The following is a 14,340-nucleotide window of genomic DNA, read 5'->3' as shown; positions in this document are numbered from 1 at the left end:
GCATTTTCATATCAGAGGCAAGTGGTCTGCCTCAGTTCTGGATAATCTATTTATTTTTGTTCAGTCAGCAATCTAAAAAAATATCTTCAGTCATATTTTTTTGAGATAGTTTTGCTGACCTGTGGTGCCATATTAGATTTTAAAAGATGAAAGTGTTCACAGAATGAATGTTTTCCTGTACACAAAGGAAGAGAACAGCGTGTACTAGAGCCAGAGTTATGTATGATTTTACATGGAAATATTTATGTGAAGGCCATGAAATAATGAGAATCAATGAGAATCGTGAGCCAGACCTGGGGGTTGTGTTCCAAGCTGGTGGCTGAGCAGGCCCCTGCAGTCTGGCAGGTCTCTTCCTGGCAGTGTCCAACATAGGAGCCAGGTGCCATGCCGTTCAAGCTTTTATAGTAGCAGAGCAGCATGGGCATCACAAACCCCTGCGTGCCAACTAACTTTTGAAATGTGAAACTAAACCACACTCAAGCTCAAGAGACGGAGCTGGTACAGGAGGTTGTGAGGTATTGGCCAGATTTTTGACTCATCTCCACTTACAGTATTGACCGTGGAGCCAAACTCCTCACCAAGGCGCGGTCACTCTCTACTGCAGAAGGGCAGGTGCGGTGATTACTTACTCTCTGCTGGCAGCTACACCATTGGGCTTATTCCTAGTGGGGGGGGAACCAAGAGGGTGACTTCAATGCAACTTTAGGTTACAGAGAGGAAAACTTTGACTGTTATGTGTGCTTTATGCACCAGCAGCAACTCAGAATGTTAGACTTTCCTAAAGCCAGTGGTGAGAAGGACCCTACATACAGACTCATAGTTGTACTGGGGGACTTCAATGGCACCATTAAAACCTTCACTGTGGAAGCAGACAGAAGCAGCTGTGATCAAAAACTTGTTAAGTCCAGACATGGTGGAAACCTAGTGGTGAATTCCCCCACCATCTTTACACCAAATATAGCACACTGAAGAGTATGTGCAACTATCAGTAGTTTTGTACTGCTAGTCTTTGACAGTGTGCTGGAAAGGAAACTCTGGGCCAACAGTGAAACCACAGATTGAGAAGGAACAATGCAGATTTGTCCTGACCATGGGACAGTGGACCAGCTTTTCACCCTCTCACAGGTGATTGAGGGACATGAGATTTCAGTACTTCATTTTAGATGTGTTTTGTTGAACTGTGCTCCTCCAAATGCTCTGTGGGAGATGCTTTGGACTTGACGGGTACCAGGGCCAGTACTACGAGGCATTTAGGTCTTTATACACCTGGACCAAGAGCTGTGTCCAAATACTGATCACTGTGTCTCTGCTTTTTTGGGGATGATGGCACCACGACATGTATGCACCTAGTAGGTACTGGACCAGTTGGAGATCAGCACCACCAAGTCAGAGTTCATGGTTCTCTAACAAAAAAGAACGGATTGCTCTGTCAAGTCAAGGAGAGAGAATCTACTGCCGGGTGTTGGATTTTAAGTAGCATATTGTGGGGGTTTGGTGGGGGCTGGGGCGGGCGGGTTGGGGTTTGGGTGGCGGGTGGGTCCGCTTGCCCCGGGCTGCCTGGGCCGGTTCCGGCGTGCTGGGGGTGTTGGTAGCTGCGCCCTCTTGTCTTCGGGGTCCGTGTGGTACATGGTGGCCCCGGTTGCTCTCTGGGGGCGCTGCCCCGTGGCTCCTCGGCCTGTGGGGGGTGCCCTGTCGGCTTGGCACTGCACTGCTGTGATGGCTGTTCTGGCTTCGGGGTCTTTCACACTTGCATGTGCATGTTTGCTCAGGTCCCACCAGCTCCTGTCGAGTTCCGCTGTTGAGCAGTGATGGGACCCGCCGGAATGTGCTGAGACTCTCTCCAGAGTCTAATCTCAAACTAACCCTCTCTCCTTTTCTCTAGTATCTTCCTCTAGTATCATCTGGCCTATTCCACTCTATACTAACATGACACCCACAACTATGGTGTTTAGTACTGTCTGGCTAATTATTCTTTCATTTATTTATTTATTTATTGTTTGTTTGGTTTTCTGTTCTCTTGTGTATGTGTTTGCTTTTTTGTCTTATTGATGGGTAATTATTAGTTGGGAATAGCACAACACCTGATATTCTTCAGATGTAATAGCATTGCTTGCTAGACCCTGTCCCTGTCCATCCCCTCTCGTCCTGTCCACCCCTTTGTTTCCCTCACATCACCACTGAGGTGTAGCACTGCCCTCCCTGGCTCTTAAACAGGGTAATGTAATAAAAAGTGTCAGCTTAGCTTTCAGGGAGGGCTGGTGATGGTCACACGCATGCACCAAATAATAAGATATTTGGCTGCAAGACTAAAATATGCATTAATCTCATAAAGTGTTGACACCCCTTTCATGGAGTTAAACAATGAGAATAAATGCAGACAAAAAAAAAAAAAAAAAAAAAGTAGCATATTCTCACATGTCAGTGGTACAAATGACATTTTCTGAGAAAAATGGCTTTTTCCAAAGAACATGACACATCCTCTCGCAAATTGCTCAATAGCATATACTGTGTTTACTATGAATACCAGTACATTACAGGAGTCATAATTTATCTGAGGCTCTGCCACTGTAGGGCTTAAAAGGAGGCTGACATTTGAATTGTGAAGAAAATGGTTTCAGAACTGCATTTTTTTTTAAACTTGAATAGGCACACTTATCTTCAAGAAAGTACTCAGTCTTTCTATACTGTCCTACCCAAGGCTTCTTTGAACTGCATCAGCAAGGCTCTCTCCTCCTGCCAAAGCTTCACTTCCCTCTACTTTCACCATCCTGCTCTCCTCCACTTCATCTGTGGCTATCCAGAGCTCGCAAATAAATTTGAGCCCCTGGTTTTGGAACTTTGGTTGACCAAGCAAACTCACCACCCCAATGTAGAGCAGATCAAGGTAAGAGTACATCTGTTACATTTCTATCTCAGACTCAAATTTATTGCTTTGATTGAACTCCCTTTACTTGGTACATTCCAGCAAGTTTCACTAATTTGACTCCAGCAGAGGAACTGTTAGGGATTCATTAGAGAGTGTGTTTCTGTTCAGTTCACTTTGAACTCTCACAAATTAAAACCAGTATTGATGATAAGGTGGTTGGATTTTACTCCTGGGTGCAGACAGACATGCAGAGGAAGGATGAGAAGAGAGAAAGTCACGCAAATGAGGCTCAGGATCAGGAGGTGGACCCAGAAACCGTGGAGCTGCTGACTCTGATGGACAAATATCCAGCTGTCATTCTCACCCTCCTGGTGAGAACCCCAAACAGAGGCTCAGATTTAAGAACTTGGCCGTGTAAAAGTGAAAACACATTTTAATGCTGGCTGATGTGCTGATTTATTGAACACCGAAGCAGGACAATTTGTAAAGCCTGAGGCAACAGTCTAACTTGTGTCCCATAGCTGTGTCCCATTTGTCGTTAACCTGCATTGTGTAACTGGTTGGCTTCACTGCATACTGCTGGTACCAAGAGGTACTCTGAATTAAAAGCTGTGCCAATCTTTTTAATTGACTGTATGATTACAGGACATGGTTTGCACCAGAGAGGCTCCCCTGGCAGAGCGAGTTTTAGGTGTGATGGAGGTTTTTTTGCACAGCCAGAGAGACTATGACACAGACTTGTGTGCAAATCTTCGGACGGCCCTGCTCCAGGCTTTGCAGCGAGTTAGCGTGGAGAACGTGGGCCATCGGCTTGGACAGGGAAACCCTGCACAAGGTAAGAAATAATCTGACAGAAATGTCTAGATTTTGTAGAGATATTGTAGAAATATAGAAATACCTGTTGCATCTTCAAAGAAAAATTGTTTTATAGCAGAAATCTGTGCAGGGATGTGTGACTCAAGTGTATCAAAACAAATGAAATGAGATGTTCCGAAATGAACCATATAGGACAAACTGATTCCCTGTAATTTACATTAGAAGTATTCAAGGGCTTTCCAAATCAATCAGAATCTCCATTAAGCTTTTTTTAGGAAAAATGTTGCATGGCTAGCAAAAAATGGAAAATAAAAAATCTTCCTGGAAAGTTTCTGAAAATTGGAAGAGTTTTGATTATGCTTCTGTCAGCTGTCTTTGGCTCATGCATAGATCAATTGCACACTATTACATCTTTATGGCACCTGAAGCTCCATGATCTAACAGTAATTTGCTCAGTTTAAATGAACCAGTCAAGAAGCAGCATTCATCATAATATTTGTGATTCCAAAATTGAATCGCAAAGCAGTTTTTGTTAAAGTTGTATTCTGAACCACACCCTGTCTGTTGTCGGAGCTAACCACATGTGTAAAACATTACTAATACATTACTAATACTTGTGTAGACCATAAAAGCATATTCACAAAGACTCAAACGTACACTCAGACATGTTATTTCCTCTAATTTAATCTGACTGTTTCAGTAATAGCACTTTATCAGGTTATTTCTCTGAACAGTTTCTGGGTTCATAAAACAGATAATTGTTTTATTGTTTTGGCAATAAAAACTACACAGTGGCTGCTTGCTCTGCTGACATGACCCACCTTTCTTCTACCTTAAATGTCTCCTCAGTTCTCTGTTGTTTTTTTTTTTACTTCTATGCTTAGCCATACATTACGGCCATATTTAGACTGATCATGCTTCAATCTTCTTTACTGAGTTGGATTAAATTCCCCAAAACTCATCTCTATATATCAAAATTACACATTTAGAAATTTTCTCAATGAAAATAAACCCCTGACTGCCTTAAAATCACTTAGATATAACTATATGATATAAAGGATTCGTCCTTTAGAGTCTATGAAGCCCTGTTCTGCTCTCTCCTCCCAACCCTTCCTACTTGAGCACAGAAGCTCACCTACAATTATGCTCAATGCTGCACAATGGAGAGTTGAAATATTGGGGTAATTCAATCATGCATGTTTGAACAGATTCTGAAGAATACAGAATGTTCAACCCTGCAAACTGACAGGATTGTTAATTATGAAAGTATGTGAGTATGGGTTTTTGAGGCACACACATACTGCAGTTTCCCAGGTAGACATGCTTAGCCGTGATGTGAAAGGTTTATTTTATTCATGATTTGTCTTCTAGCATATAAAAACACAATATCTCTGACGCTTGGGGCTGCATAATTCACCACTGCAGCCATGCATTTATTCCCTCGCACAGAAAAATTATCGTCCATTCTTCATCAACAAAGTCAGCGTTCACTGTCGTGTATGAAGATTAATGCCAGCTGATTTGTCCTGATGCTCAGTTACGTCTCATTAAAGCACAGACAGTCTAAATTACAGTTGATACATTCAAGTAAATCTTGCAGTTTACTGTATTTGATGCAGTTTTGCTGTTCAGCCTCGATTGTGCATATTAAATCTTTGTATAACAGAATAAAAGCTTTTGATGAAATTGTCTCTTCTCTGCTCAGCACAAGCTGATTTATATGCAGTATGTATATAATATAGACACACACACACTCACAGATTCATGCAACGAGCTCCTGCACTGTGAAATGTAATAGATCAAATGCACGCTGTCGTTTTTCTCCCCACACAGCGAACACTAAAAGATCTACTCAATTAAAAATCAGCTTTCTAAACAGCCAGCAGCACCCACACCTGAGCTATTTGCATTCAGATGCTCATGTCTCCATATTGACTGAAAACATTTTTTTACATAAATATATTTATTTTGAACGTCGCTTAATTGAGTCAAAACTTACCGACATACCTGATACCACAACTGTCAAGATTACTGTGGAGACCTGGATAACATTGTTTAAAGTTTTGGATACAGAGGATACCAGTTTTTCTTCACAAACTAATGCAGACTTGCCAGTGTTGTCATTGTTTCATATTGTCTGGACACCAATGTCTGTTTGCCTTAATAAGACCCAGTATAAATGTTGGCAGCATCAAGAAGAACATTTTCTTCAGTGTTATGCAATCAGTTGGGTCAGTGCACAGGTGAGATAACATCACAGACACCCAGGTAGAGGTACATTTAGCTTGGCCATCCTAAACACATCATTAGCAGGAGAAAACATTTTGCCGTCTACTCCCTTTCCACTACCATTAGCACTGACGAGAAGCATGATACGTAGGAAATGTGACACAGGTGGTAATTGTCACTGAAACTTAAACTCAATACAGAGGACAAGTAAAATGCTCTAAGCAAATGTTTAGAGCAAACTGTGTCTGGATAAGGCTTGTAAATTCACATTTTATCAGCAATTCAGATTTTAGGGATTAATTCTGTAAAATCTCTTAAGACTTTTAATTAATTACAACAGTTAATTCATCCTCAAAACAATAAACCTGCAATGATTAGCACAACAAATGTTATTGGAAATTTAAACAGTGATATAAAATTAGCATACACGACAAAAGCCTCTACAAAATAATGTACATGGACTAATAGGTTCATTAGGCAGTGATTTTAATTATGTTTCTGCAACATACTGCAAAACACTTACTTCAGTTATTCTCAAATATAGAAACATTTTTGAAAAAAAAGAGCTGTACTGATTTGCATTTGTTGGGTCATTCTGCTTGGCATCATTTTCTTTCTGGTTCATATGAAGAGACAGTAGGAAGACTGTTTAATGATATTTGTTTTGTTTCTCTCTCACACTCATTTAAATGCATAATCATTCATCTTGAAGCTCAAACATGTAAAAATGTTATGTTGGATTGAATTTGTACTTAAGCTACAGAACAGTGAAGTTTATAGTGAGTTTATGTACACTGATTAAACATTACTTTAAACCACCTGCCTAATATTGTGTTGGTGAACCTTGTAGTGACAAAACAAAAACAGCTCTGACTGTGACATGGACGTCTCATCTGTGGGTAGTAAGGTCTGTAGATTAGGCTTGTTCCAGCACATCCACTGGAGGCTGAATTGGATTGGGATATGAAGGATCTGGAGGTCAAGTCAACACCTTTCGTTCTTTGTCGCTTTGAACACTCTTGGCATTCTCTCCATGAGTTTCATGAGGTAGTCATCTGAAATGGTTTTCTAACAGTCTTGACGGAGTTCACAGAGATGCCGAGCACTCTTTGGCCCTTTTGCCTTCACTCTGTGGTCCATCTCATCCCAAAACCATCTGGATCGGGTTTAGGTCAGGCCGTTTCGAAGCAGTTCTTGCAATATGGATGCGTTGTCATGCTGGGGGAGGTCACTACTGCTACAGAAATATCTAGAGTTGTATTCTGACTAGTCACAATTTTACTTCACGGTATCTTTTATCTCAGTTCAAAGTATGTACATTGTCTGTTTGGCATGGCTTAAATTTGAACCACTCAGAATAGTCTACATATCTTCAACTGCAATTCTTCCTTGTCAAGATGTAATTGCATACCTTGAATTAGAGTTCTGACTAGATGAAAGCAAGCTGTAGTTATCTCTAGTTACGTTTGAAGCTATGGCTTGTGGGAAGTGGTGGTGGGTTGCTTTGCAAACATGCTGAAGTGCAACCATAACTGCGTATGACAAGTCGTGTTATAGCCATGTCAGAGCAGCCTGAGGCCAAAATTCAACCACAAGTCTCTAACAAACAATCCTCTCACTCTACAAAGTCTTTGCTGATGAGCCCTTTGCATTTAATGACATTTTCTATTGACATTATCCACCATAGTAGCTGTTATTTCTGCTAACATTGTTCAAATGCTTTGATGGACCAATATCCAATGGGAATCCTTGGATAAGCAACATCATGCACAACAGTCTGAAATATCTGCAGCAATAGTTAAACCTGAATTACAAATAGGACTCACTGTTGTTTTGTCTAGTCAGAATGATGTTCTAGATATCTCTTCCAGACAGTCAAACTCAGGTAATTAATGGTAAAAGATCTACGTCAATGGTACTACCAAAGGTTTCCAGGAGAACACTGCATTCCAATGAGATGATCAGTGTTATCCACATCTCCTGTCAGTCATTCTGATGTTGAGGCTTGTATATGTATAGTTAATGTGGCATGTGGTGGTGCTTTTCTGTCTAACTGCCCTGCCAAGCAAACTTAGTTTCAACAGAAATGCAATCACAAGCTCTCTCCTGAAAACTTGCTTACTTTAAAATTGAATTGAAATGCTAAAACATTTCCCCAAACACTGTCGCCCCTTATTAATGTAGGACTGGAGGAGCCATTAAACCTTTGTTAAAACAAATCGTTCCAACATCGTTATACAACACAGACAATGGGATGTGAGAGACTTATTTTTCTAGCATACTGATTTATTTTCTACAGACAATAGTATCTGTTGTCCTAAAGTTTCTATCATGCAATGTTTTTTAATTTTGTGTTCTTGAGAGGGGACAATTTGTAGATTTGTTCCATTGTATAAGTTCTTAATTGGACATTGGTAGATTAAATCCAGCAAACTACTTATTGTGTTTTGTCAGTAGTGTGCAGTATTTGTTAGATTTCTTGTAAGAGACAACTCCACTTCTTTTGTACTATTTCCAAATACTGTCAAATTATCACCAATTAGACAAAACTCTTGTAAAACAGACTTCGTTTTCTCTGAATAATTAAGTCAAGAACAGTTTAGGTAGTTAACAAAAGCGTAGTGATCACAATACAAGTCGGTGGAAATGATCCTGCTGATCTCTCAAATGTTTCCAGCAGAGTACAGAATCTTCTATAGAAGCATATCGTGAATGTTGAGATGAGGAGGAAAAATTGCTACAGGAATTCTAAAATTGCAAAAGTTAGTTGAAGATGCTTTTTGATTATTATTTATAAAGTCGGTGCTGGTTTAATTCCTACAGGTTCAGCTTCATGTATGCATACTGGGCGCTGTGAAGGGCTTTTTGGTAGAGGTGTCCGCCAGATGGTATTATTATGTCTGTATACTTGACCAGGTTAATGAGCACAGCTGAAGGGCACAACATCAGTGTGCCAGCTGGGGATTCAGGAACTGTTGCTGTGGTTAGCCTCTGCCTGCTTTCTGCTCATCCCAGGCCCTGAGGGGACTACAGACTGTTATCCCTGCATGTGTTCCACTTCAGCCCACTGTAATTTGCATTAATATATGCTTTATATTAGCTTCAATGCGGCGGCGTCCCGAGGGAACATCTTTTAATGTTATGCACTACAGTGGTGAAAGGGGTATGTAGATGACTATTCTGCCTGATCTTCCTCCAGTCTCTTTGCTGTGAGAGTACTCCTGACCTTTGCCTCCTTTCACCTCGTGTTCCTCTTCACGCTTCCACTCTTAATTCTCCCTGCCTCTTCCTTCCACCCTCAAACCTTCGTGGGGCCAGATCTGGAACATTGGTAGTAAAAATGTGCACGGTAAAGTGTGTGTGGCAAAGTTTTGAATAAATAAATATATTCGTGTGATGTTTTTATATGCTAGAAGACACATCATGAGAGAAATAAGTTGTCAACGCCATGGCTGTGCATTTGTATTTTGAAACGGTTGTGACAGTCGCAAATTCAGACTTCCAGGGTTTGAAGTAGCAAACTGAAGAGCAAGGAAAGCACTCAGAGAGAGCAGTACTCCATCAAGGCTGCTCAGTTGTTGTATGATTTCTGACGGATAAGTCCCGATAAGTCTACAGCACTCGATTTGTAGTAGGATCGCAATCATGTGATCGTTAGCAGGCAGCTGATGTAGTGTTCACTTGTTGTCATAGTTACAGTGACGCATGCCAGTATCTGATCCAGACTATAAGCTGCATCACTGCCAAAATCTTATCAGGTGATCCTTGTGTCATTTCTGCCCTTCCTTGAAAATTTCATCCAATTCCGTTGAGCCGTTTTTGAATAATGTTGCACAAAGACAGACAGACAGATGGACAGACAGACAAATATACACCGATCGTCACATAACTCCACCGCATTCCTTGGTAGAGTAATAATTTGGCTTTCTGTGTCACTATTCTACATCCAGGTTGTAGTGTTTAATGTTTTTTTCACAGAGTTTCAATAAACTCATAAGTGAGCTGGTGTGCTCAAGCTGCATCAAGTCAGTGGGGTGGGTGGAGAGAGACAGATGTGGACTTTATGGAGATCTTCCCATTCTAGAGCAGCAATAGCATAGAGTTAAGCTATATAAAGACAAAGGGATTATTTTCATGGAAAGGGGAGTTTAATCAATGAACGCAGAGACTCTAAGATCTTAGCCTTAGCTATTCCCTGTAGGGGACTGTTCTGCACTGCAAGCCACAAATTCATAAGGTCCACAAGTCATTGCAGATTACTCTCCCTTGCTTAACCCATCAAACTCCAAGAATTTTCTGGCCGTTTCTTTGCTCCTGGCACATTGTTATTTACTGTGAGGTAATTTTTGTACTGCAGTGGCAACAGCACAACCGTGGCTAGAAACAAAGAGAACTCAAAATGTCTTTTGTGCTGTAGAACAGAGCTCAAATGCCGTAAATCATACAAGAAAACTAAAATATTTCTGTGATTATTTTACTTGCAAAAATGTAAAAACCTGCAGTGAACATGTACAACAATTTTCCAGTGTCCACAAGAGTTACCAGTACTGGGAAAAAAGTGGTGGCTCTACTTGCTGTTGATATTTTAGTACTTAGATTTTTTTATTTGTTTCCATACTTGTCTCCTATCTTCAACATGCAGTTCATCCCTGTATATGCAAAATACTCCATAATTTTTATTACCTGCTCATTGGTTGCACTGATGGCTTCTTGATTATGTTGAGGAGCGCAGATTTTTTTGTTATTTACAGAATTGTACAGAATCTGGTGCAGTTATCAAATTAGACATGTAAAATAAAGTGATTTTGATTAGATTGGATTTAATTTTCACAGATTCATGTTACACGGCTAGTTCCATAGCCATTAAAAAGTTGAAAATTCGAAAATTCTACCTGTCTTTACACTTTCTTGCTCTAATAAATAGTGTCATTGTGGCAGTTCTTCATCGATGTCACACCTTTAAAATCTGCTGGCAGTGTTTGGGTACAGAGTTTTAAGAATTTCCTCTGTGAACAGTGTCTGAACCATGCCCTCTGTTTGGCTTTGCTGATAAATACTCTGGGAACATCGCGTTTCACTTAGTAATGAGGTGAGATGAAATGCTAATTCAGGATGAGCATCAAGCAGCCTTTTACTTCTGTCACTCCCTCATCTTTCACTCTGTCAGACAAGCTCTTTGTTTTACAGTTGTGCTTTGTTTCTTTCCCTCTTTGTGGAGCAGTGAATTCACTCCCTCTGCTGCTGAAGCTGCTTTGTGCTACACAGACCTGTGACCCGCCTTCAACCTCCCCCTACAGTGAAATGGAAGGAGCGCACTTCAAGCTGCTCTACCATGGTGAGGCCGAAGGTTGCTACTGACAGGTCGTACTGAACACACCTCTTTTGCTCACAGCATTTATCCATCTTATCTGCAGGTCACCTAGATTAGAAGCAGATTTAATAATATGCTTGCTACATTGTGATCACACATTTTCTGTCTTATATGCAAGCATACAGAAATGCAGTAACAATACAGACACACCATTTATTTAGTTCTTTCAGTAACAGACTACTTAAATAATAAACCTTACAGATACATAATCATCCAGTGAGATACCTCTCTATTCAGCACCTGATCTGTTCTTGCTGACTTTTTCCATGTTTACCTGTTCATAATAGGGAATCCTTGCTCATCTTTGATTAAATATCATCCTCACAAATATACTCGGAGAAGCACTTTCTGCTGATCTGCAGATGAAAATGTTCAAAAAAGTTTAGTAGCTGTATCTGGCAAATTCTATCTCCAAAGTTTGACTGGAGTCCAATTTGCTTTGCTTTTTGCCTTGATGGTAGAAACCCTCTCTGGGAGTAACCACTTGTCTTTTTACCGCCGTAGTGGAACCTCATCCTGTGATGTTAGTTAAATTTTCCAGCCCATCATCTTTGACATTTTCACAGATCAGATAAATTCAGTCTTCACTGCCCGGTGGGACACATGGCATAAAGCTCATCTTGTCACATTTTGTCTCTTACATCACATCATGTCTGAACATTTGTCTGGGATAAAATGTGTTTGACAGCACTGCAGATGATATATTACACAGAGCAGTGAGCCACTGTGTTCATCGGTCAGCTAAAGTAATGGTATGCTGTCATTCAGACACAGGTCCCTTTAAACGTTCCCTTTCGGCTTCATTCAGATGTATGAATGTGATATTTGACATGCATGTTAGAGTGGACACAATATCAAGTGATGTATAAACATAATAATGCAACTATAAAATAAAGAAAAGACTACTCCAAATCTGAGAGCAAGCTTATCAAGAAATTCAAGTAACTAACAGATTATTTACGATTTCCTAAACACTGAACACAGACACAATCAGATTAACGGAAAAGAACGACTGACATTTAAGGTCAGGTTTATAATTAAGTTTATGTAAATGACTGTTATTATGGAGTAGTGAGAGTGCCGAGTTGCAAACGCAAATCTATAAAAGAATAAGCAAATAAAAGTGTAAATATAAAGATGAGTAAATCAAATATAAAATAAATAATGTTGCTATATAAAGAAATGTTAATCAAAAATGAATCCATTAAACAAAAGGCTAATGAAAGTAGAAATATAAAGACAAATAAGTAAAATAATTTTTAAATACGAGAAGAAATGTGCTTAGAAATGATAAATAAAATAATGTGGCAATGTAAAACAATATTTGTAAAAGAATGAATGCATAAAAGAAAAAGCTAATAAAAGTAGAAATATAAAGATAAGTAGATAAGAAATGTGCTTTTCCTTTGCTTTTAAAGCGACATTAAATGTTGCTTTTTTGATTAATATTGCTTTATATTGTCACATTATTTATTTTTTATAAGCACATTTCTTCTTATTTTTTAAAATATTTTATTTATTTGCCTTTATATTTGTACATTTATTAGCCTGATCTTTTATGGATTCATTTTTTTCTTTATGTAGCAACATCATTTATGTTTTTGTTTCATTTATTCGTCTTTATATTTCCACTCTTATTTGCTTATTCTTTCATAGATTCTTTTTTTTTAAAATTTGGCACTCTCACTACTCCATATGTTGTGGTAATAGTCGTCTCCAAGAAATAAATGTGGTTCATTGTAATTCACTCTGCATGACGTAAACACAACAAAATGTGTGTATCTGTGTGCGTCAGTGAGTAACACAGCGGCGAGACTGAAGCCTACGAACACAGAGAGCCTCCTGCCTGCCCTCAGCTACTTGTACTGCTGCCTGAGTCTGCCCCCTGCACACTGCACTGACAGAGGTTAGAAACACTTAGTTACCGCCTCTCTTCCTTCTGTCTATCTCTGTGTGAGTGTTTTCTCCCCCTCCTTCAGCATTGCATCTGTCACACAATCTACCTCCTTCGCCCTCAGTGTCACCATGTTCCTCTCTCATCTCTTTCTGTCTCTCAATTACTCTTGCTTTTCCGTTGTTTGACTGAAGCGAAAGGATGACCTTGATCCGTGTAGCACTGGAGCACATTAGAAATAATAACCGTGCAAGCTGGCACCAGCTGTACAGCTTTACATACTGTCACACAGAATTTGTTCTTGGTGCGGCTCATCGTCTCAGATACGTATTTTTTGTTACATTTTCAAGTCTGGGAGCTCCTCGCACATTTGTACACCAGCATGATCAGCACTCGGGGTTGTGTTGTCACCTTGCTAAATCTAAATATCTGTAGTGCACAGACGAAACCGCACACAAACACTCACCCACACAGTAATATGTAGACTAAGTTCACAGATGTCTCGTAAAGCAAAGACACGCACACGCCCTCAGAAGGGTGGGCACAATCACTTTATTTGCTTTATGCAGATGGGCTCCACTAAAGCTTTTATCCCATATCTCTGTCTAAAAACAAAACCACTCAGCAAACCCAGACGAAATCTAAATCAGTGAGCCAAAACCGAAAAGAAATGTCTCTACCATGGAGCATAATAAATGGATTGATAGCATTATTTCTGGATGATTTAAAACATGTTGAATCATTGCACCGGCTCTTGCCAAAGACATGTGTTTGATTGATTCTCTCACTAGCTAAAATGTGTTCCTGCACAAGCATCTAAGGGGGGAAAAAAACTCAGCAGAGGTCAGCAATGAGCTGGTTTGTAGCTAATAAGGTGAAACTGCTGGCCAGACAGCAGGGACGCCATCGGGAAGCAGAGCTAATTATACCCATAGTATTACCTTACTGCTTCTACTGCGTGGTGCTTTTATTTGCCCTCTGCTTCTTTGTCACTAGTGGTGAGTTTATAAATGCTAGTTATTCCAGGATCAGGCTAGACAATTTTTCAACTGCTGGTAAAGTGCACAGGAATAGTAACTCCTTCCTCTGTGTCAAAACGAAATGTAGGATATTCCAACGTCACGTAATATGTAATTATAGTTTGTCGAGTACTTAGAGTTGACC

At 40.0% G+C, this 14,340-nt stretch overlaps 1 protein-coding gene across 1 annotated transcript in view; it reads left to right on the top strand.

Moving 5' to 3' along the window:
* LOC110965853 (meiosis inhibitor protein 1) overlaps positions 1–14,340 on the top strand; it is a 74,149-nt gene that overhangs the window by 36,244 nt on the left and 23,565 nt on the right. Inside the window, 5 exon segments of the mRNA XM_051941485.1 lie at positions 2,699–2,884; positions 3,106–3,237; positions 3,512–3,701; positions 11,133–11,246; positions 13,078–13,188. Of these exon segments, the coding sequence (XP_051797445.1) occupies positions 2,699–2,884; positions 3,106–3,237; positions 3,512–3,701; positions 11,133–11,246; positions 13,078–13,188 (733 nt within the window).

The sequence above is a fragment of the Acanthochromis polyacanthus genome, chromosome 21 (genome assembly GCF_021347895.1).
Source record: "Acanthochromis polyacanthus isolate Apoly-LR-REF ecotype Palm Island chromosome 21, KAUST_Apoly_ChrSc, whole genome shotgun sequence".
Lineage (NCBI taxonomy): Eukaryota > Metazoa > Chordata > Actinopteri > Pomacentridae > Acanthochromis > Acanthochromis polyacanthus.
This window is presented reverse-complemented; position numbering and strand designations above follow the sequence as displayed.